This window comes from Panthera uncia (assembly GCF_023721935.1).
Source record: "Panthera uncia isolate 11264 chromosome E2 unlocalized genomic scaffold, Puncia_PCG_1.0 HiC_scaffold_19, whole genome shotgun sequence".
NCBI classification, from domain to species: Eukaryota; Metazoa; Chordata; class Mammalia; order Carnivora; family Felidae; genus Panthera; species Panthera uncia.
The window spans coordinates 32856635-32881066 of record NW_026057588.1 but is presented as its reverse complement, the minus strand read 5'-3'; the positions used below and the strand labels follow the sequence as shown (position 1 = coordinate 32881066).

Sequence of the window (24432 nt, the reverse complement as noted above, 5' to 3'; positions counted from 1 at the left end):
CAGGATTTGACAAACACAAGTTTGTCATTAACAACCACAGGTTATCTCCTGCTTACTAAACCAAGCCCTGTTTTTAGACATAAGCGGCTAATCTCACTTAATCCTCACAAATACCCCACGAGACAGGGCTGTTATCTTCTACAAACAGAGATTTAAATACACACACACACACACACACACACACACACACTCGGGAAGAAGGTGAAGTGATACGCACTTAGCGAAATACTCAGTTGGATGTATGGCTGTAGGCAAACTACTTCAACTACACCAGCCTAAATTTTCTCATGTTTCAAACTGGCATAAAAGCAACTACCTCCACTGTCCGGTCCACGGTGATTAAACGAAAAAGGTATTCAAGCTCTTTGAACCTTAATATATGGTGTCGTCACCATTCTCCGGAACCACGTGGCCGGAGTCGGCTTGGAGGGGCGTGGTGCAGACTCGGGGGCCGCCCCGCCCACCCACCGCCCAGCCTTGGCCTCGCCGCTGCGCTCCGGCCGCCAGGGTGCGCTGTAACGCGGCTCAGACCGGCGGGCGGCCGCTCTAGCCGCCCCCGGGAAGTCGCTGTCCTTACCTTCAGAAGCAGCCCGCGCCTCCGTGTGTGCGCCCGTTGGCCCTCCGCTCCGTCCTGCAGCTACCCACTGCCTTCTCGCCGCCCACCATGGCCCTGCTGCACACCGGCCGCGTCCTGTCCGGGGTCGCCGCCGCTTTCCACCCGGGCCTCGCTGCCGCGGCTTCTGCCAGAGCCAGGTAAGCAGGACAGACGGAGACGGAGCTGGGGACAACAGGCCTGCCCAGCCGGGCTGCGGGCCCCCCCGGACATATCCCCCCTCCCCCCAGACGCAAGCACCACACACATGCTTTCTCTGACACCCCTTCGGCCTCACTGGTCGCTGAAAATTGAGCGCCGGCGCCTCAAAGTAACCCTCTCCTTTGCCCCCAGGACTGCAGGAGAACGTGTCAGCGCGTTCCCCGGGGTTAGGCAGTGTGGCCCTCTACGGCACCCGGACTTCCATTCAAGGGTGGGGGGTCACGAGACGCGGATTCGGCGCGGTGGGGGTGGGGTGGCGAGGGGAGAGCAAGCGGGGCTGAGGTGCCGGGCCCGGCCGGCCTGGCGCCCATTGGCTGCGCCGCCGAGGCTGCCTCGCACCGGTTGGCTGCGGCGCGGAGGGGCGCGGGTGCCCTTGATGGGCTGCCCTGGGGAACGGCGGGGCTCACCTATCGTGTCCGCCTTCCGGCCTAAGCAGGGTTGGCAGGGCCGCGGCGTACTGCCGGTCGTGGGCCTGGGAGTAGGAAGTACTCGAGAGGAAGGTACCCCGCCGAGGCCCTGGCTTTCCAGCCCAGCTTTCTTTTCTGCATCCCCTGACCTTGGCGGGCGGCATCCTCCCATCCGCGTTAGCGCCTATGTCGCCGGTGACCCCTTTGCTTGGAAAAGAACAGAGGTGTAGTTCACCTCCGTTTTGTTTGCCCTTAGGGGGTCTGATTGTAGAGAAGTCACCGTTCTTCCTCTCCACCTCGCTCTGCTCTCATTCAGTAAATACTTCGTCAGCTATGAGCCAGGTACTAGACCCGATGCTAACGATGGAGGCTGCGGTGAACACGCCTGACGGGGAAACAGGTGCCACTCAAAAAATTACAAATATGTCATTAAGCCCTGCGTGCTAAGTATTGCCACTAAAAAGCACGGAGTTTAAAGCGAATTAGTAATTCCTTCCTAGTGGAGACCTGAGCCAGGCGATTGATTCACTCAAGAAGGCGATTTGGGACCGGATCCTTAAGTACCACCTAATGAATCTAGTCTCCAGCCCACCTCCAGCTAGATATTGACTACAAGGAGCAAAGCCTTGGCCTCTTTTATGTGCCTTGGCCTTTCCTTTGATTGTATGCGCGTTGTCTTCAAGTCAGCAGAAGTGTGTCCTTACGGAGCCTCGCACTCTTGGCAGTACAATTTTGTCTGGGCTTTCACTGCTCCTTCTCTCCCAGATTTGGCTCCTCCTTGGCCCTATGTCAAGGTGTGCTTTTTAAGCCATGCTACCTAGTGAGCCAGAATTAGGGAGTGGTTATCATTCACGCAGCCAGTTTGGAAAGGGGTACCTAAAACGATGGGCAAGAGAAAGTCTTTCAACATTGTAGTAACCTTAAAATAATTATTGTTTTATAAATTTGGCTGCGTGTCCTAAAGCTTACTTAAAGTGCTTGGTGAAAATCCCTATGGGTGTGACCTTTTAGTCATTCTTTGAGTTTGAGTGGCTGACTCATTTTTCTTTTCAGTCTTCTCACAATTAGAATGTACATTCCACGGGGGCAGAGACCTTACCTACTTTGTTCCCTGATATAAAGCCTTAAAATAGTTGAGTGCCTGTAGTTGAGGAGGTGCTGTTCAGGTTTAAGCAATGATACTTAATTGGGTAATAGAGCCTATAATGATCTGTTCTTAATTCTGATTATTTAATTTTTTGTGAAATAACTGAAGGAGTATCACGAGACCCTTTGGAAAGGCAGTGTGTGGTAGTTGTGTAATAACCAGTAGCTAGAAGATCAAAATTGTACTAATCTTTCCCATTTTTAACTCTGTGATCTTGAGCAAATTAATTAACTTCTCTTCTTATTTTAAAATAAGAATGTGGGGGCGCCTAGGTGGCTTAGTTGGTTAAGTGACCAACTCTTGATTGTGATCTCACAGTTGTGAGATCGAGCACCACAATTCAAAATAAAATAAGAATGTGAAGGAAAACATTTTTTTAACTATTCTTAAACTATATATTTTAAACTATTTTAATTTTAGTTTTTTTAGTTTTTTTAATATTTATTTTTGAAGGAGAGAGAGACAGACTGTTAGTGGGGGAGGGGCAGAGAGAGAGGGAGACACAGAATCCGAAGCAGGCTCCAGGCTCTGAGCTGTCAGCACAGAGCCTGATGTGGGGCTTGAACTCACGGACCGCTAGATCATGACCTGAGCTGAAGTCGGCCGCTCAACCGACTGAGCCACCCAGGTGTCCCTAAGCTATTTTAATTTTAAATTTTTTTTTAACGTTTATTTTTGAGACAGAGAGAGACAGAGCATGAACGGGGGAGGGTCAGAGAGAGGGAGACACGGAATCTGAAACAGGCTCCAGGCTCTGAGCTGTCAGCATAGAGCCCGACGTGGGGCTCGAACTCATGGACCGCTAGATCATGACCGGAGCTGAAGTCGGCCGCTTAACTGACTGAGCCACCCAGGCGCCCCTAAGCTATTTTAATTTTAAAGCGCCAGGTGGGTTCCCAGGAAAATTACAAGACATTTGATTTAGAAAAGCTTATCTGAATAGTTTGTACCTAACATCTTTTGGTTTGTTAGCCAACATTGCTCAATGGCTGAGGTTTTTTGCACTTGTCCAAAGTACATTTGTAGGAATCACTTTGTAGGCCACAGGTTATCAGCATCAGTTTTGTCCCTAGCACTCTTGTTTTCAGCTAGTACTGTCCCTTGAAAACATCATGGTTCTTACATTGTGGGTATAGTCTTTACAGTTTTAAGGAAGGGAATGATGAAGGGCATAGAGGTTCTGAACATGATTACTAATGTAGAACTAATCAAATTGGGTATCCATGCTCCTGTATTTAGATTAAGATTCAATATGGTGTAGTTGCTTTTAGAATTCTTAAAAGATACACTCCAGAGGCGTCTGGGTGCCTCATATATACTGTTATGTGCTCAGAAAAAGAAAGATTCCGCTCTTGATCAGATCCCTGCCAGAAGACTTGAGGCTTTGGTTTCTCAGAGAATCTCTGTACTCAATAAACTTTGTAAAGAACTTGATGAATAAGTGCTTTTCACATCATTTAATAAGAATGGCACCTTCTGTCCTTGTGGCTTGGGGCAGCAGTCCTGTCATTGTTGATTAAAGGCCTTAGAGACCAAGACATCTGTTTTGAAATGACAGTTGCTTCCTGCAGGTTTTCTATAATAGGTCTTTGACATTCAAAGTATTCCTTTCACTCACCAGTTAATGGCAGGGATATATACAGGCAGGTGGCTGCAAGCTTTCAGGGTCTAAACTGTGGGTAGGAAATAAAGGAAGTTTTCTTCAGGCCCAGGTCAGAAGTTGTTTCAAGGTATCTGTTTCTTACTATTGCTTAGGTACGGGAACAACTAAGCAGCCTACAACAATGAAAAAGAACAGAGGGGTTTTGAGTCCTGGCAGTAAAGCTAATGAGGGAGATGGATGGTAATGATAATGTCTCTCAAAACTGTAGGAAAACTAGTAGTAATTGAAAAGCAAGAGGCACCTGGGTAACTCAGTCAGTTAAGCATCTGACTCCTGGTTTTGGCTCGGGTCATGACCGCATGGTTTGAGAGTTCAAGCCATGCATCAGGCTCCAAGGTGGCATGGAGCCTGCTTGGGATTCTCTGTCTCCTAGCTCTGCCCCTCGGGCATGTTCTCTGTTTCTCAAATAAATAAACATTTTAAACAAATAACTGAAAAGCAAGAAAGACCTGTATTTGGTCATAAAATTATGACCATTTCCTTCTTGAATTATCTACATACTTGCCTTGCCAGGCTCCATACTGGCACGGTAGAATAGAAGCATAGAAGGAATGATTTAGTAGCAATGATACCAGTGAACAGCAAGCACTCATCCTATTCCAGGCTCTGAGTGTTTTATATTTAATAACTCCTTTCATCCTTATAACAACTCTGTAAGGTGGGTACTGTTATGTGCTCATGTATAAGGAAGGTTGAGATGTAATTGGCTTGCCTGTGCGCACACAGGCTTGTAGGCAGCTGAGCTGTTATTTGAATCCGTGCAGTTTGCCGAGTACTGACATTACCCGAGGCAGGCTAATAAAAGTCTGGGAAATCCAAAAATGGAATAATCTACCCTTTGATAACAGAATTAACTATATGTCACAGTTACAGCTATTAATACAGAGGCAGTTTCAACTTGTCAGGAGAGCATAAATTTAACTCTGTAATGCTGTGCTGAGCCATGCAGGGTGCCTCGTGGCGAATGAAATGAACGAGTGCTGACTGGCCACTGACTAGTTCAAGAGAATCATTTTCAGAAAAGAAATTCTGAATAATTCACTGAGCTTGTCAGCGTGGTGACCGTAGAGAACTTTCACTGTGCTGTGCTGAAACATTTGGTTGAGATTGAGCTATTTCACCTGGGTAATTTGGAACCTTGCTTCCCTAGCTTTCACCTTTCCCTGCAGCACTCCCCCTGCCACCCCTCTGCCCCCAGCTCTTTTTCACCCTTAGCCTTTCTTATGCCTCTGCTGGGAACGCCTTTTTCCTCGCCTTTTTCCTCCTCTCATCGGTAGCACTTAGCTCATGTGTCACCTCTTCCTGCAAGCCTTCTAAGCCTATACTATCTCCCCCTTTCCCAGGTTATTAGGTCCTCTCCTCGGTCTCTTAAAACTAATATTCTGTGCTCTGAGCCTGTCTTTATCGCTGAAGGTCATCCTCCGACCCCAGCCTGCCTACAGGTCACCCCACTGGGCTAATGTGGTAGATAGTCAGGGGTTGTTTTACTCTCACTGATATTCCCAGCTCTTAGCACATAGCACATTCTCAGTGATTGATTTAGACAATCATAAAGACTTTTCTGTAATCTGAATCTGTAAAGAGCTTTTTGCTAATTTATCCTGAAGAAAAGGGGTAATCTTTTTTTCAGAGCAGTAATTTACCATGAGGTAAAACCTCAGTTTTGATACATTAATGCATCCTGCTGCTGAGAGTGTGTGTTAGAAACATAGATGGTGCTTCTTGGGTGCACTCTTAGAAATCTCACAGTAGTGGGGCACTGGGTGGCTCAGTTGGTTGAGCGTCCAACTTCAGCTCGGGTCATGATTTCATGGTTTGTGAGTTCAAGCCCCACGTCAACTCGCTACTGTCAGCCTGCGTGGGATCCTCTGCCCCTCCCCCACTTACACTCTCAAAAATAAATAAAATAGTTTTTAAAAAATCTCTCAGTAGCTAAAAAATAAAAATAAAAAATCTCTCAGTAGGTTTAGATGAAAGATAGCCTGGAAGTTTTATGTTTTCTATGTTTAGGATTCAGTTTGAGAAGGCCAGATCAAAAAAATTGTTAGGTGATATTTGGTCACTTGATTAAAATAGGATTTTGAGTATCTGAGAATTAATCATTGTTTACCTATTTAATTAAAATGAGAAAATATTGAATTAAACATACACCATGATTGTAAAGAACCTTAGTTCCTTCATATATGAGGAACTGTGTTTTGTTTTTGGACATAAGAATCAACATAAAGCATAAAGAAGTATTCTGGTAAAACACAGAATCTCCACTGTATAGGCATATAACACAGAAGGTAGAAAATAACCTTTTATATTATAAAGTCATTAATCACTGAACCAAGGAAGAATAAGCAGACTTTTAAAAAATGTTAACACATTTCTTAGCTTCTTTTCAGACTTAGTTTTTATGAATCAAGACAAAATTCACTTTGCAAGTTTTGTCCTTATATGCTCTTTCATATTTGGAACAAGCTGATACTCTAGTATAAGAGATTCTTAGTTTTAATTTCTGATACAGTAAATATTGGTAGTTATACCCCACATAAATAAAAGCTATTTCAGACCCTCAACAAGTTTTAAGAGGAAAAACAGATCCAAAGACCAAAATGTGTAAAGATCACAGCTTTAGAACAACATGACTTTTTTTTTCTTTGAAAGACTAAAACATACACAAAGTTGTACTTCTCTTGTCACAGTTGATCTGAGTATAGTCTCAACCACTCATTAAAAATAACTTTTAGGGGTGCCTGGGTGACTCAGTCAGTTGAGCATCCGACTTTGGCTCAGGGCAAAATCTCGCGGTCCATGAGTTTGAGCCCCACATTGGGCTCTGTGCTGACAACTCAGAGCCTGCAGCCTGCTTCAGATTCTGTGTCTCCCTCTCTCTGCCCCTCCCCCACTCATGCCGTGTGTGTGTCTCTGTCTCTTTCTGTCAAAAATAAATATTAATTTTTTTTTTTTTAATAACTTTTAGAGGCACCTGGGTAGCTCATTCGGTTAAGCGTCTGACTTTGGCTCAGGTCATGATTTCGCAGTCCATGAGTTCGAGCCCCATGTCAGACTCTGTGCTGACAGCTCAGAGCCTGGAGCCTGCTTTGGATTCTGTGTACCCCCCTCTCTCTGCCCCTCCCCCACTCATGCTCTGTCTCACTCTGTCTCTCAAAAATAAATGTTTAAGAAAAAAAATTTTTTTTGAATAACTTTTAGCCAGGATGCCTGGGTAGTTGGATCAGTTAAGCCTCCAACTCTTGATTTCCACTCAGGTCATGATCTCACAGTGGTGAGATCGAGCCCCATGTCTGTCTCACTGCAGAGCCTGCTTCAGATTCTCTATCCCTCTCTCTCCCCCACTCTTTCTCTCAAAATAAGTAAACTTTACAAAAATAACTTTTAGCCAAAGTACCTTCCATTTCACGGACAAAACTGAGGGGGCGGGCATTGATGCCAGTCCTGCGCAAGCATTTTAGCAGACTAGTGGGTGCACATAGTTCAGCTTCTGTAGCCACACACATATCCCTTTTATACTTTCTTTTATATATTTTCTCTCTTTTTTTTAATGTTTATTTTTAAGAGAGAGAGACAGAGCATGAGCGAGGAACGGGCAGAGAGAGGGGGAGACACAGAATCTGAAGCACACTCCAGTCTCTGAGTTGTCGGCACAGAGCCAGACATGGGGCTGGCACTCAAGAACTGAGATCATGACCTGAGCTGAAGTCGAATGCTTAACCAACTGAGCCACCCAGGCACCCCTACGCTTTCTTGAAATGGCAACAACATGCTTACGAAAATGACCCAAAGCTATAGCCTTCTAGCCTATGTAAAAATAAGAAGTAAAAGTATATGAAATTTAAATTATGTTTAGTAATAAATGTGTCTATATCCTCTCTTAGAAATTGTCTAAGAATCCAGTGATTAACCCTTTAACTCATAATTAAATTAGTCCACGATTTTAAGTTACTTAAAGGTCTTGGGAATTGTCTTCAAGCTAACACATTACAAAATACATTATTTTTCTTCTAAATACCCATAACTCCGGTCTAATGAGAAAAATATTAAATCCAATAGAGGGGTACCCTGCAATATGCCTGACCAGTACTCCCCAAAATTGTCAAGGTGATAAAAAAAGCAAGGAATGTCTGAAACTATCATCACCAAGAGAAGCCTCAGGAGACATGACAAGTAAATGTAATATGGTATCCTGGGTGGAACTTTATAACAGAAGTAGGACATTAGGTAAAAACTAAAGAAATCTAAATAAATTGTGGGCTTAATGTGTCGGTTCATTAATTGTAACAAAAGTACTCTACAAATATAAAATGTTAGTAGTAAGAGGAAACTGTTGGGGGGCAAGTTGTGGGAACTCTGTACTAGCTGCTCAATTTTCTGTAAATCTAAAACCATTCTAAGAAATTTAACCTACTAATAAAAGTTAATAAAAACGATACATAATTTTTTATTTTTTTAGTTTAAGTATAATTAACATACAGCATTATTATATTAGTTTCAGTTATGCAACATAAGGGTACACCAATTCTATGCATTACTCAGTGTTCATCAATCTAAGTGGGCTCTTAATTAATCCCTTTTACCTGTTTTTACCCATTCCCCACCCACCACCCCTCTGGAAACCATCAGTTCTCTATATTTGAGAGTCTGGTTTTTTGTTGGTCTCCGTTTATTTTGTTTCATAAATTCCACATATGTGTTAAATGATACAGTATTTGTCTTTCTGTGACTGGCTTATTTCACTTAGCATTATGCCCTCTAGATCCATCTGTGTTGTTGTAAATGACAAGACTTCATTCTTTTTTATAGCTGAGTCATATTCCGTTGTGTATGTATACTATATCTTCTCATTCATCTGTGGATGGGCACTTGGGCTGCTTCTATCTTAGCTATTATGATGATGCTGCAATAAACATAGGGGTTCATATATCTTTCAAATTAGTGTTTTTGTTTTCTTTGGGTAAATACTTCATAGTGGAATTACTGGAGCATATGGCAGTTCTATTTTTTTTTTTTTTTTAACGTTTATTTATTTTTGAGACAGGGAGAGACAGAGCATGAACAGGGGAGGGTGAGAGAGAGAGGGAGACACAGAATCTGAAACAGGCTCCAGGCTCTGAGCTGTCAGCACAGAGCCCGATGCGGGGCTCGAATTCACGGACCATGAGATCATGACCTGAGCCGAAGTCGGACGCTTAACCGACTGAGCCACCCAGGCGCCCCTATGTGTTTGTTTTTTTAACTTTTGTTGTTGTTTTCTTCTTTAAGTACTCTCAACACCCAACATGGGGATCAAACTCATGACCCTAAGATCAAGAGTCACATACTCTCCCCACTGAGCCAGCCATGTGTCCTCTATTTTTCACTTTTTGAGGTATCTCCATAGCCTTTTCCACAGTGGCTGCACCAGTTTGCATTCCCACCAACAGTGCATGAAGGTTCCTTTTCCTCCACATCCTAGCTGACACTTATTTCTTGTGTCTTTGATTTTAGCCATTCTGACAGGTATGAGGTGAAAATATGTCAGAATAATTAGTTGAACACAAATTCAGATTTTTCATAATTTCAAACATTATATTAGGAATGCTTTGTGTATAGTATGAGTAAACCAATGTAAGTTTAGGAAAAACAAAGCCACATAGAATAAAATGTATGCTTGTGTCTAAATAAAAGACCTAGCTTTTTTTTTTTTTTCCTAAGCCTCACACCCTACATGGAGTCCCGTAAGGGGCTTGAACTCACAACCCTGAGATAAAGACTTCAGCTGAGATCAAGAGTCAGACACTTAACTGAGTAAGCCACTCAGGCACCCTAGAAGACATAGCTACTTTTATTATATCAGTTAAACTAGTCTCAAAGGTTTATCTCATTTATGTGAACTTGAATTTTTTAAACATTTCTGAGTTAGTTTCTTTAAGAAAAAACTTTTGTCTAGCACATTTAAAGTAATAGGAATTCAGTCCCTATAACACAATCAGAACAGAGTGCCTTTGAGATTTTTATAATCCAATTTATCAGTACCCTCCAGAGCTGGAAAACATTTCACATTCAGACACTCAGAAGCAAAACAAAAAAGGCTTTCTGAATTACAGACACATAGAGATCTTACAGCTCTTTAGGTCTAAAAACTTCAGCTCTTTAGGTCTAAAACAGGCAGAGAATAAACACAAATAAAAACCTCACAATTCTGATTTAAAAAAAGAAACAAAATCACACAAACAATAAACCATATTATGTGTCATCGCTCACCCAACAGAGAATAGATCTTTGCTGTCCATTTACAGAAATTACTGAATGGTCAGATCATAAAACCAGATTCACAGTCATTGCTGCCAATGAGGACTAGCTTATTGGCCATAAGTGGAACAGAAACAAAGGGGGTGGAGGAACCTCCACTAGGGGGTGGAGAACAAGCCAGAGAAACAAGCCTCAAATTTAAAGCTCTGTTGCCTCGGAGTGCTAGGGTGGCTTAGTAGATTGAGTGTCAGACTCTTAATTTCAGCTCAGGTCATGATCTAGAGTTCATGGGATCAAGCCCTGCATCGGGCTCTGCGCTGTGTGGAGCCTGCTTCTGATATTCCCTCTCCTCCCTCCTCCCTCCTCCCTCCTCCCCCCCCCCCCCCCCTCCCCCCCCTTCTCCCCCCCTCCCTCCGCCCCCCGCCCTCCTCCCTCCTCCCTCCTCCCTCCTCCCTCCTCCCCTCTCCTCCCCTCTCCTCCCCTCTCCTCCCCTCTCCCCTCTCCCCACTCGCATTCTCTCTAAATAAATAAACTTTTAAAAGAAAAGCTTTAAAGTTCTATTGCCAAAAAAAAGGTTCTGTTGCCTCTTGAGATTACCTCAGGGCACTGAGGACAGATGTATACTTCCCTGGCAATACAGTTCACCTGGCCCTGGTGGATGACCTCCCCCCCCCACCACCCCAAGACTATTAAGGGATAATTTTTTTTACAAGATAATTTTTTAAGGTAAAATCCTGACTCTCATATAAATAAAGAGTAATGAACGTGGGCCAGCATTTTTTAACTTTGTAAGTAGTGAAGGAATCAGGATGTTACAAGCAGTTCTTGTTGATTTTTAATTCCTAAATACCTCAAAATTCTGTCTTCCTCTCAAGCCCTACTGCCCCATCCTCATTCAGGCCCTCCTCTAACTCTCTGGCCATGTAATGAGCCAGTGCAGTGAGTGATCCTTCTGCTTCTACTCTGACCACTCTGCATTTCAGTGCCCCACCTTGCTCGAAGATGGGCTCTAAAAAGGCAAGGCTGGGGCGCCTGGGTGGCTCAGTCGGTTGGGCGGCTGACTTTGGCTCAGGTCATGATCTTGTGGTCCGTGAGTTCTAGCCCCGCGTCGGGCTCTGTGCTGACAGCTCAGAGCCTGAAGCCTGCTTCATATTCTGTGTCTCCCTCTCTCTGACCCTCCCTTGTTCATGCTCTGTCTCTCCCTGTCTCAAAAATGAATAAACGTTAAAAAAAAAAAAAAAAAAAGGCAAGGCTATCCATGCCACTCCCCTTACCTGATCAACAACCCTAACCCTCCTCACACCCAAAGAAAACAAAACTTTAATGACTCCACATGTTCTCATTATATCCAAGATGAGACACACAGGAACCTGTATTTTTTTTTTAATGTTTTTATTTATTTTTGAGAGAGAGATCTAGTGACGGATGGGCAGAGAGAGAGGGAGACACAGAATCCAAAGCAGGCTCCAGGCTCTGGGTTCTCAGCACAGAGTCCGATGCGGGGCTCGAACTCAAAAATTGTGAGATCACGACCTGAGCTGAAGTCGGACACTTAACCGACTGAGCCAGCCAGGTACTCCAGGAACCTGTATTTTTAACAAGTTCTCCAAAAGATACCCCTTAATAATTTTGAGAACAAGATAAAACCCAAGCCCCTTTGAGGGGACAGTATCACATAATACTCTTGCCCTTGTTTGCTTCTTTTGTGTCATCTTTTACCACTCTGTTTCTCATAGCCCTCTTTGCCTGGGAATTCAGGACAGGTGTGGGCTACTTTAAAAGCCTACACATGCACCCTGTCCTCCCCATCCACCTTCTCCTCCTTGCATTTGTGTTAAAATCTTTGTTCTTCTGCATTCTTCTGCAAAGAAGTGGATTTTCAGCAGATCTGAGAAGTCTCTGGCCATGGAAATCTAGCTACTATGACTGATTGCATTTTATTTCCCATTTCAGCTCCTGGTGGACCCATGTGGAGATGGGGCCCCCAGATCCCATCCTGGGAGTCACAGAAGCCTTTAAGAGAGACACCAACAGCAAAAAGATGAATCTGGGAGTTGGTGCCTACCGGGACGATAATGGAAAGCCTTATGTGCTTCCTAGTGTCCGGAAGGTGAGTTTGCCGTTCATCTCCTGCCTTCTCAGGGTGGGTAAACTGGAGAGAGCTCCTAGAGAGTGGCAGAAAGAGCGCCACACTGGGAGTCGGGAGACCTGGGTTCTAGTTCTGGCACTAACTGCTTGAATCACTCAGGTTGTCTGCTGTGGTCTCCTTGGCTGTAAAAGTGACAGATTGGAACTGTGTGGTCTTTTTCAAGATTGAACTTAGGTGATTTTCTACTGAAGCAGGCATCGTCTCGTATTTAATCCTGAGGGTGCACATAAGGACGAAGAATTAAACATTGCCTTTTGGTGATAAGAATAGCCCTTTGTGGATGAGGGTTACTGTGGTTACTTTCCATTTCCTGTCATGTTGATTGCCTTAATAAAGCTCTCACACAGGCATGCTCTGTCGTTTCTTCCTACTGCACTGTAGAATAATTTGTTTTATTTTTGTTGTATTTTTATTAGTAGTTTTTCTATTGGTTATCATTATAACTTTAAATAATCCTCTTAGAACAGTTTTTTTGAAAGAAAGTATGAGTGTCCTTTCCCTCTGCACCTCCTCTGTTGATATATGAATGCTTCTTTGTCAGTTCTCAAAGTGGGGTGGTGATGCATCATTCCCCCATACAGGCACAGTGAGTGAACGTTTCAGAAGAATACTTCCAGGTGAGGGTAAGGAACTCTCTAACCATCTGAGCTTCACACTATACAGCAGGCTGGCCCAGCCCTCATGAGCCACTGAAATAATAGAACATGGCCTGAATGAACCACTGGAAGAAGAAATTTCTTCCAAAAGTGTGGGAGTGTGGGTTAGGTGTCCTCTCTATGACTCTCTGAGTACAAAAAAAGGGCTCAATTGTGAGGAGAAGACCCATTGAAAACTGCTGGCTGCTGGGTCTCAGGTCATGCAGAAATTGCTCTGGTCTCAGCAAGTCAGTTTAAAGTACTCAGCAAGTATTAGCTATTTTGCAGGCTGGAACACCACCACAAGCTCTTGTACATCCTTCAAGTTGTTCCCCCATTCAGCTGAGATTCAGGAAGGTTACTAATTTGCTGAGACTCACACAGCTAAAGGGACAGCCACGCCTCCGTCTCCAAAGCATGAAGATACGTGGCTGTTACTGTTAATGCTTTGAAGTTCTGAGACTGGCGTATGCCTTGAAATACTACTTTTTTATGTATTTAGTTTGATTTTATCATCTCATATCTACTTATAAGTGTTTTAAGTGTTGCTCGTAAACCTTGTTCTTGTGCATTCCAAGAATGCCATTTTATATTAAATATTGACCAAGAGAACACTGTACCCATTCATATAAAAACCTAAACCATATAAAAAATATATATATGATTTTAAAAATTAGAAATATTTCTGTTCTACAATATAAAATATTAAGTATTCTACTTTTTTTATAGTTTGTATTTATTTATTTTTGTGTTTTCAAGATTTTCTTTAGATTCCAGTTAACATGCAGTGTAATATTAGTTTCAGATGTAGTACTTAACCCTTTTCCTTGGACAGTACTTCCAAAATAAAAACAAGGCTTTACTTCCTTTATATTGAATATATATGTTTAAGTTATAAAACATTAAATATTAATCACAGTAATTCCAGGTAAGGAGAAGAAACTAAGCGGGTGTATTTTCTCTTGTCTAGGCAGAGGCCCAGATTGCTGCAAAAAATTTGGACAAAGAATACCTGCCCATTGCAGGACTTGCTGAATTTTGTAAGGCATCTGCAGAACTAGCCCTGGGTGAGAACAATGAAGTGTTGAAAAGTAGCCGGGTAAGCAGAGCAGACTCTGGCATCCTACAGTCTGTGTTTAAATTTAACAGTTTAAACAAATGTGAACTAATTTAAACAAATAGAGATATATCACTTTGTGTGATGGTTGTTTGCAGTAACCACACTATTGCTAATATCTCTCCTTTAGAAAGTAAGTTGGCACTTGTTAAATAAACGATTTCATATAACACCAATCCCAAAAATGCAGCAGTAGTCCTGAAAATGGAATAGTAATTTGATTGAAGATTTGACACTGCTCTGTGTATGCTTATGTTTGTCTTGTACTGAATATGCTTTAGAAACTTAAAAAATGAAAGGACAAACTACAGGACGCCTGGGTGGCTCAGTCGGTTAAGTGAGTGTCTGACTTCATCTCAGGTCATGATCTCACGGTTCGTGAGTTTGAGCCCCGCATCAGGCTCTGTGCTGACAGTGCAGAGCATGCTTGGGATTCTCTCTCTCCTTCTCCCCCTGCCCCTCCTCACTCAAAATAAATAAACTTTTAAAAAATAATAAAATGTAGCAATATTATTATAATGTATTGATTTGCTTTTCAAGGAGCTTTGATGTTCAGAGACACATTGAATTTTGTATAATTCTAGAACATTTTAATGTAGTGACCGTGGTATATGTATAAATTAGCCCTTATTCATGGGGAGCGAGTTTGGGTCCTGAAAGTTTCTCATATACCATATGATACTAATAGCAAGCCCTAAGGAATTAGCTTCTCCATCAGCAAAGGTGTTGGAAACTGAAGAGGTGGCTGTTTTGAGAACTCCAAGGAGAATCAATCTGTCTCTTAGCAAATCGGGAAATGAAACAATTAGTGCTGTTTTCTGGTTTGCAAATGCCCATTTGGAACATTGTCTTCAACTTCTGAGAAATAAAGGGCAATGACTACAGAGTACTGCCTCTGTGGGCTTGGCCTCAGTTCTGTGTCTGTGGGCCTCTAACGAGTGTTGGACCTCCCTGACCGTGGTGTCTCTCCTTCAGTATGTCACCGTGCAGACCATTTCTGGAACCGGGGCCTTGAGGATTGGAGCCAGTTTTCTGGTGAGTCTGGAAACTCCTTCAGGAAAGAGCTGTAAGACAGTCTGTAAGCTGAGGAGGAGGGTGTTTTCCTATTGCATGTGTGTTTGCTGACTTCTTTCCACATAATTGGAAGATTTCCTATTCTCTGATAAATGGAGTCAGGGGTAAGGAATATGAAAGTACTTTAACTAATTTGGATTTAAGTTTAAAAAAAAAAGTACTTAAAAACTACAAGGAAGATATAATAATAATAAGGCACCTGGGTGGCTCAGTCAGTTAAGCATTTGACTCTTGGTTTTGCCTCTGGTCATGTTTTCACGGTTAGTGGGTTCGAGTCCTGCATCAGGCTCTCTGCTGATAGTATGGAGCCTGCTTGGGATTCTCTCACCCTTCGTCTCTCTCTGCCCCTTCCCCTTCCCCGTGAACATGTTCGTTCTCTCTCTCTCTCTCTCTCTCTCTCTCTCAAATAATTAAAATTTAGAAATTATAATAACAATAAATATAATTTATTGAGCACATATCTGTTACTAGCAGCTTTTGTTTTAACTCAGTTAATCTTTATGAAGGAGGTTCATTTAATGCTATTTTACAAATGAAGAAAGTGAGGCCCAGAGAGGTCCCTAACTACACAGCCAGTTTCCTTGTCAGAGCCTGGATTCCAACCCAGGCAGTCTTGATGCTGAGTCATACCATCTCTCAGTCATTACTGTCTCTCAGTCATTGAGATAAACTGAAGAGAAAAATAGAGAAAAATGTCTTCCTCCATAAAATATGTCACTTTATTTTTCCTTCATTTTTCCATTCCCTTTCATCCCATTTTTTAGCAAAGATTTTTTAAGTTCAGCCGAGATGTTTATCTGCCCAAACCATCCTGGGGAAATCACACACCCATCTTCAGGGACGCTGGCATGCAGCTACACGGTTATCGATACTATGACCCCAAGACATGTGGCTTTGACTTCACAGGCGCTATAGAGGACATTTCGGTAAGTGTGGCTTGCCCTGAAGGGCAAGAGGGGTGAAGGAACAAGCTTCCTTGTGGAGATTTGATGCCTCACATCTCAGTCTCAATATCTGACTTAAAATACTGGGGATGAGCTAATTCTCAGAGCTCATATTATCTTCATTGATCAAAAATAGTGACCCTACAGCATTTCAGGTAAATTGTCTTGTTGAGGGCTGCAAAATCATCTGTTGGTTGTCTTTTTAGAAAATGCCACAGCAAAGTGTTCTTCTCCTGCATGCCTGTGCCCACAATCCCACGGGAGTGGACCCTCGCCCTGAGCAGTGGAAGGAAATAGCAACAGTGGTAAAGGTAAGGAGACTGAACTGACTGGTGACAGTTCTGTGTTCAGTAACTAGTCTTAGATGTTTGCCTTGACAAAGTCTTAACAATGAGAATTAATTACCCTTGAGCCCACATTGTTAAGTTGTCAGGAAAGAACGTCTCATTTGCATAATTAGCAGTTCTTAATTGATGATACGTGAGCAGCTTGCAAATAATTTTTGTTCCTCAGCCTGGATGTGGGGAATTCTGATAAATCTTGTCATTGACCAGCCTGTACAGTGGGTACCCACTGGTCCCGGGATGTCTGTCGTTTGCCCTGGTCCTTGTTACTTGTTCATCTTTTGTACACTGTTTCATGTCCCCTCCTATCCTTGCCTGTTTGCTCAGCATTGCCATTACCATTCACAGCATCAGCTGTCAGAGAAGGCCCTAGTCAAAATTTTAATGGAGGAGGGGCACATTGGTGGCTCAGTGGGTAGACTGTGTAACTCATGATCTCAGAATCTAGAGCTTGAGCCCCACATTGGGGATAGAGTTTACTTAAAAAAAAATTCCAAGGGAGGAAAATATTTCTCTTGCCTTATGTCCGCGTTTTCACTTCTTTTGGTTTCCCTTTCTTTACATTCTGTCAAACCTAAGGTATAAATAAAATGAGATTGGGGTGGGGGAGGGGGGACAGAGAAAGAACATTCAGAGAGCACTTTGAAGATGAGATGGTTCTCATGAGGCCTTCCCATGATTTCTGGGTATAAGGTGAGGCTGCCAGAGTTACATTAGCCCCAGAAAAGGCTGATGCTGGTCCTGTGTCGACTGGACCACAATAATTACCCAGACTCCTGTGGGCCTGAAAAGAGCTTCCTGTTGGATCAAGCAGCTTTCTGGGAAGACTGAAATTAAGAGTCTCTTTTCTTAATGTCTTTTTGAGGGACCATATCCACCAAAGTAAAAACATATATAATGATAACCTTAACTCAAGGAAAATTAAACATCTCCAAATTGCCAGTTGGAGAGAAAACTGTGTTGACTCTATGTGAGGCAGACGTCGTCCCAATAAGCACAGGCAGCCATGTGGGTTGTCTTGAGAAGGACTCCCTAAAGCTTTGCTCTTCTCTTTCCTTCCCAGAAAAACAACCTCTTTGCATTCTTTGACATGGCCTACCAGGGCTTTGCCAGCGGTGATGGTAACAAGGACGCCTGGGCTGTACGCCACTTCATCGAACAGGGCATTAACGTTTGTCTCTGCCAATCCTATGCCAAGAACATGGGCTTGTACGGTAAGCGGAAGGCCCCAGTCTGTGATGTCTGTCCCAGTGAGATTGGAGAAGCGCTGGAAAAGGACACCACAGAGTGTCTGTGCCTGTCCATGCGTGTGTGTTACCCAGAGAGGAAAGACCGGTAACATGGATCTAACTGATCTTAGTCACGTCATCTTTTGTGTCTCTGAATTCCTCCAGCAGAGAAAACTATTGTTTCTCTGAACAAGAAGTAACCGTTCCATGAGCCAAGAAGTTGGATATATTAAGAGACCTTTGAGTTCTCAGACTTTCTTTCTGTTGTCTCTAAAGTCACCATACTGGATGTTGAAAGGTTTTTATTTATAACATATTTTTGTGACGTTGCTGATGGAAGCATAACATGTAGCAAATTGAATCATGATTTGCTTCAGCATTTTAGATTGGAAAACTAGAAGACAGGATCCCTTTTTGTTTTCTCAGGTGAGCGTGTGGGAGCCTTCACTGTGGTCTGCAAAGATGCTGATGAAGCCAAAAGGGTGGAGTCACAGTTGAAGATCTTGATCCGTCCCATGTATTCCAACCCTCCAATCAACGGGGCCCGGATCGCCTCGACCATCCTAACCAGCCCTGACCTGCGAAAACAATGGTAAGAGCACACTGCCACTCCCCAGCCATCTGTCTGTCCCACCACTGATCTTTCAAAGCTCCTTTATAATCAGCAACTACTGACATACAAATATCACGCAGCCTCCATGTATGGAAGAGGGAGAAGGGAGAGAGGAGTGGGCATTTTTTTTTTTTAGCACTTTCAAATAAATACATTGGAGACAAATGATTGAGAAATGGCAGGGTTTTTTATTCCATTATCTCCATGCTAAGTAAACCTGCCTTCTCCTCAAATTGAGTTCAAATTGAAGTACCTTACATAGGAAAACTTTTTTAAGAACACCATATTTTTGGTTCTTAATCCTAGTAATAACTACCACCGAATCAGTATTTCTGCTTATTTTCAGTTTTTATTTTTCCTACCATCTGAATCTCTTGGCCCCTGTGCTCTTAGTGTTACTCGATCTCTTTAACCACAGTCCACATAAGACAGATATTTTGTATCATGACTCTGAACACATTACCTGTAAACATATATATAACTGACATGGTTGTCCAAACTTAATATTAGGCTTCATGTGTTATACTTAAATTTTTTTTAATGTTTATTTATTTTTACGAGGGAGAGAGAGCATGAGCAAGAGAGGGTCAGAGATGGGGGCACCTTGGTGGCTCAGTCGGTTGGGCATCCAACTTCGGCTCAGGTCATGATATCGCAGTTTGTGGGTTCAAGCCCTGCATCAGGCTCTGTGCTGACAGCTCAGAGCCTAGCGCCTGCTTTGGATTCTGTGTCTCCCTCTCTCTCCTTTTGTCTCTCTCTCTCTGTCTCAGAAATAAACATTAAAAAAATCAAAAAAAAGAAAAAAGGGTCAGAGAGAGAGGGAGACACAGAACCCAAAGCATGCTCCAGGCTCTGAGTTGTCAGCACAGAGCCTGGTGCGGGGCTCAAACCCACAAACTGAGATCATGACCTGAGCCAAAGTTGAACACCAAACCGAGTCACCCAGGCGCCCCTTTGTGTGTTATATTTTAATATTTTCTTTTTTTTTTTTTTTTTAATATTTCCTGAATGCCAGTTGCATCCATCTACCTTGAATTTATGACCTACTCATGAGTCATGACACACAATTTAGAAAAACTTTATCACCTACTAATGGGTCCTGACACAATTTAGAAAACCTTGCTCTAGATCAGAGGTTGGCATACTTCTGTGGATCAAATCTCGTTTGTTCCCTGTTCTTGTAAAGTTTTATTGGAACACAGCCATACCCATTTTTGATGAATTACGTGTGGCTGCTTTTATGCCATATAGCAGAATTTAGTAGTTGTGACAGAGAGCAAATGGCCCACAAAACCTAACAAATTTATAATTTAGCCCTTCATAAAAAGTTTTCCATGCTAACTGTACTGGAACTTTAAAAAAATAAAAAAATTTAAAAAGTAAAAAATAAAAAGTTTGCTAACCCCCTGCTGTATATAATTCAAAGTTAATTAACCAAGGGGCATCTGGGTGGCTCAGTCAGTTAAGTGTCCAACTCATGATTTCGGCCCAGGTCATGATCTCACAGTTTGTGGGTACAAGCCCCACATTGGGCTCTGTGCTGAAAGTGTGGAGCCTGCTTGGAATTGTCTTTCTCCCTCTGCCCCTTCCCTGCTCGTGTTTTCTCTCCCCACCCCACCAAATAAATAAACAAACTTAAAAAAAAAAAAAAAAAAAGCCAAGATGCCCATGAACGATGTGATTTGTTATAACAAGAGTTTGTCCTGTGTAGCCAGTTAATTGGGGGAATTGATTCCTGAGTAGCTTCCTGAAGAGAAAAGCTAAATCTGTTGTCTGCTGTCTGCAAGGAACTTTATCTGCAACCCCCCAACTTTTCACATGACAGCTACTCTTTCTACCTTAAATTAATCCTGTGAAACATTGAAGTAAGTCTGGTTCAGGGTAGTTCTTTCAGTTCAGTAGTCCATGGAAGGCTTACCAAAATATTAACTACTTTTTAAATTCTACTTTTTTCCATTATAGCATTAACGTGTAAGTACATTTCAGAAAGTTTAGGAGAGGGAAAAAATTAACTGTAAATATAGTCACTATAACCCAGCTTTTTTCTTCACTATTTTTCATCATTGTAACCTACTATATATTTTACTCCTACATATGCGTGTTGTAGGATTAGTTTCGATTTGTCTCTTAGAATTATACTAAGCTTTTTTTTTTAATGTGTGCACATCAGTACACATCGAAAGTCTGTAGTGTACAAAGATGACAAAGGTAGTATGCTGGATGAGTAAGACATTTCTACCTGTAGAGTTTATAATCCAGTGAGAAAGGTAAGTGTATGGCATTGATAAAAGAGACATGGAATAAAGGCGGATGAAAGGAGCAGCCATCGATTCTAGGGGGAAATGAGGGAGGACCTAATGAAGACAGCAGCATGCGGGCTGTGCCTTGAAGAGAAAAGGCGGCTTTTTTCCCCCCAAAGGAGATGAAGAGTAAATGAAAACCAGACAGATGTGCATGAAGAAAGGCACACATTACACGATGTGCATCAAAAGTCCCAAGTGGTTTTTTGTGGCAAAGACACTGAGTGGGAGGAGGATGGAGAAGGCAGCAAAGCTGGGAAGGTGGGAGCAGATAGATCATGGAGCATCTTCACTGGTATCTTGAGAAGTCAGAAGTTCATTCTGTGGGTAGCAGGGAGCACGGAAGGGCTTCACCAAAGTTGCCCTGGATCTGGCCGTGGTCACACTCCCTGCCTTTAGCACCCCGGCCTCAAAGTAAATGGAGCTGGAGAGATGGAACCATAGGAAATGTAAACCCAGTGCCATCCCTAGAAGGGCCAGGGCTCCAGCTCCAGCCAGTAATCACTCTGCTAGTGCCGAGTTGCCAACTTGCCAACTTTTCCAAGGGAGGACAACTCCATGTTTTAGGAGCAAGTGCCCAATTGTAAATGTTTAACGAGTCACAAATGACTAGGACTCTCATTTGACTTTAATTGGCGATTGTGATCTGTTCTGTGTATGGCCTCATCGTAGGTGGTTAAAGAATGTGAACACATAAGAACTGGGGGTAAAACTATAAATGTTTCCACAGTCGTCTAGTTGCTGAGAACAGATAAGAATTTCCTCTAGAACCATAGGAATAGAATGGGAAGAGGAGATTCTGAGGAAAGCAGTGATTATGTACAGAACCGAGTGAGCCATGTGGATCAGGACTCCTTTCAGCCACCCAGATAGAATTACATCTCTTCCTGGGGCCTTCAACACAGCACTGTTCTATGGGTTCTTACCTTCTCTTGCCTCGTTCCATAGTTGGTTGTTCCCAGGTTTGTTCCCAGTGTCAAGTTGTAAGATTTACAGGCAAGGACTATGTCTCAAGCCTCCCTTTCTCCCTACCACCTAGCACATGGCTTGGCACATTGTAGCCTCCCAGTGCACTTAACTGCAAACGCAGGAGTGTTTCTTCCATCCATGTTAAAAATAAAGTCATAGTTTACTATTTAAAACACAACTTTTGCCCCCACATAAAGTATGGAGAACTTTAGCCTTCCTAGGTTTGAGTCGTTCTTTCATTTTTCTTAATAACTCAATTATGTTAATCATTTTAGCTGCCTAATCAAAATAGTGTTCTAATAGAAAACAGAAGGCTATAACTAGCATATAACTCAGGATAGGACAAAGAATTGAGGCACACTAGGGGAATACTCATGTCAGCTGTGGCTTGTCTGTCAGTGCTTGTCCGGAATTGAGCTGCATCTTGGTGGGTTTTTGCACAGGTTGCAGGAAGTAAAAGGCATGGCTGACCGCATCATTAGCATGAGGACTCAGCTGGTCTCCAACCTCAAGAAGGAGGGCTCCTCCCACAACTGGCAGCACATCACTGACCAGATTGGCATGTTTTGTTTCACAGGACTAAAGCCTGAACAGGTGAGTGGAGTCCAGTTTCTCCTCAGCTGACCAACTGATGAGTCTTTGCAAAATGATGGAATTCCTCATAGATCACTTAGCTGTTCAGATTACTGTTAAAACAGTCATTTGAAGCCCTTTTAGGTAAAGGAAGAGTGTAGCATTCATTTTGTTTTGTTCTTAGTCATTTACCTGTCTGTGTCCCCCACGAGGTTGCACACTGCTGAGGAGCAGAGCACGTTTTGATCATTTTTGTGACCACTGCTGCTTCTCTGAAGGGTTTCCCAAACCAAAAGGAGCCTGAATATTGATAGGAGACATAGCTGTTCCATAGCTGGATTCTGGATCTATCTTTCCTACAAATGCTGAAATGAGATTTGATTTTTTTTTTTTTTTTTTTTTTTTTTTTTTTGCCTGTCCACACCTCGGTATTCTTCATCCTACTTTAAGATAGCATTTTGTCCGTCTCTCCGTCTGCACTAGCCTACCAAATTCTGGGAATAGGGTTTAAACGAGAAAATAGAGTTTTCTGTTATTTACCTGTTTTAACACTTGGCCACTGTGCCACACCTGGCTGGGCAGACCCCCCTGCCTGGGAGTGCTCCTGTACTCTTTTGTCTGCAGGTGGAGAGGCTGACCAAGGAATTCTCCATCTACATGACAAAGGATGGCCGCATCTCTGTGGCAGGAGTCACCTCGGGCAACGTGGGCTACCTTGCCCACGCCATTCACCAGGTCACCAAGTAATTTCCCTGCTGAGAAAGAACGAACAGCCTTCCTGTCTACAGCCTCTGCTGTTGTGAGATTCACACAGAGGAAGGAGGAGGGTGGGTGGCGGTGAGCAGGTCATTTCTTTTCAGAGACAGTACTTAACACTCAACCATTGTGTTTCTCAGAGAAGAACATGTAGTGAAATAGGGCAGAGGCATCTGTGGCTGGTGTCTGAAACTTTGTGGCTCAAAACCAAACTCCTGCTCATGCTTTAACTCCAGCTGTTCCAAGAGTTTACATGTACAAGAAAGCCCAAAAAAACCTGTCGATCGTGCCATTGAAATGTTTCTGAAGCTTTAACTGGAACACCATATGGTGTTGGGGCACCTCTGCAGATCCAGCACGAGAGTAGCACCTACAAGAGGTGTTGTGGGAAGACCTCATTCTAACATTAGCAGTCAGTCCCGTGTCCTCCCGTGATTGAGCAAGCTTATCAACAGACCTTGTTCCAGAAATCATGTTTCATGAAAACCAGCAAGTCTGCTGCCATTGCAGCGAGGAAAATAAAAGATACTGTTTCCTGTCTTATTTAAGGGGGGGAAAAGTCCCTTCTTTTTAATACTTTCAGGCATTTTAATGTTCCTCTCTTCTCCCTTATCATTGCTGTTCTTTTCCTTATGCACAGAGATCTATAACTAGCCTAGATTTTCACCTTCTCTTGCTCAATTGATCATCAACCCCATCCTATAGGATTTACTTACTTGAAGAATGAAGAACACATTTTACCGTTCATCCCATACCCTCACCTTTCTCATCAGAGAATAGCAGAGAGTAAGTCACTGCATTTGATTTTCGTGTCCTCTTCAATGATGGTCTCCTGTCGAGGTGTCGCCTCTGCCCAGTTGGACCCCTCGCTTCATCCAGTGTGGTCGTGCAGTCTCTCATCTCGCATCATGAGCAGGCCATGCAGGGCAGACCAGGAAAGAGGATATCTGGGCTTTGGTTTTAACCTTTGTGTGCTGCCAGCTAGGCTCAGGCTTCACCCTCTGGAAAGAAAACCGCCATCTGCTCCGATCACGTAGACTTCTTGCAGCCTGGTTTCTCTGTTTAAAATAAAGATACTGTAGACCCAACCACTGTCTGCTATGTTATGTTTTTCTTTAATGGGAGGAAAGGGTGAGAGTGGCTCTGTGTCCCAGAAGTGTGCGGTCATGTTCAGCTGCCCATAAGCCAGTGGGTGTGTTAGCTGTTCCGAATGTAAACTGAAGCCATGTCTTTGTCTTGCCATTCGGCATGTCCAGTCCAGCGATGTTGAAAATGCAGGTATAATCCTTTAGATTTTGGGGACGTGTGGAATACCTCAAAGGAACCTATAGATAGAGCAGGGATGAAGAAGGGGGGTGGGTGGGCAGTGGTGACTAGGTGTCTACAGGAGCTAAGCAGGTAATATAAACAGTGAATGTAAATTAAAACTGGTGTGAACTAGAGATGAGATCATGACTGGTA

General features: G+C 43.0%; 1 protein-coding gene across 2 annotated transcripts; it reads left to right on the top strand.

Annotated features, from left to right (window-relative positions):
- Positions 1-544: 544 nt before the first annotated feature.
- Positions 545-24059, top strand: GOT2 (glutamic-oxaloacetic transaminase 2). 2 transcript variants are annotated; one of them, XM_049620747.1, is made up of 10 exons: positions 545-753; positions 12222-12378; positions 14023-14151; positions 15145-15204; positions 16008-16169; positions 16394-16498; positions 17595-17745; positions 18187-18352; positions 22086-22236; positions 22840-24059. In XM_049620747.1, the coding sequence occupies exons 1-10, from the start codon at positions 665-667 to the stop codon at positions 22960-22962; spliced, it is 1293 nt and encodes a 430-aa protein (XP_049476704.1). In that variant the 5' UTR covers positions 545-664; the 3' UTR covers positions 22963-24059. The 2 variants fall into 2 exon arrangements, with proteins under 2 accessions (XP_049476704.1, XP_049476705.1); XM_049620748.1 differs by lacking the exon at positions 545-753 and adding an exon at positions 1083-1563.
- The last annotated feature ends 373 nt before the right edge of the window (positions 24060-24432 follow it).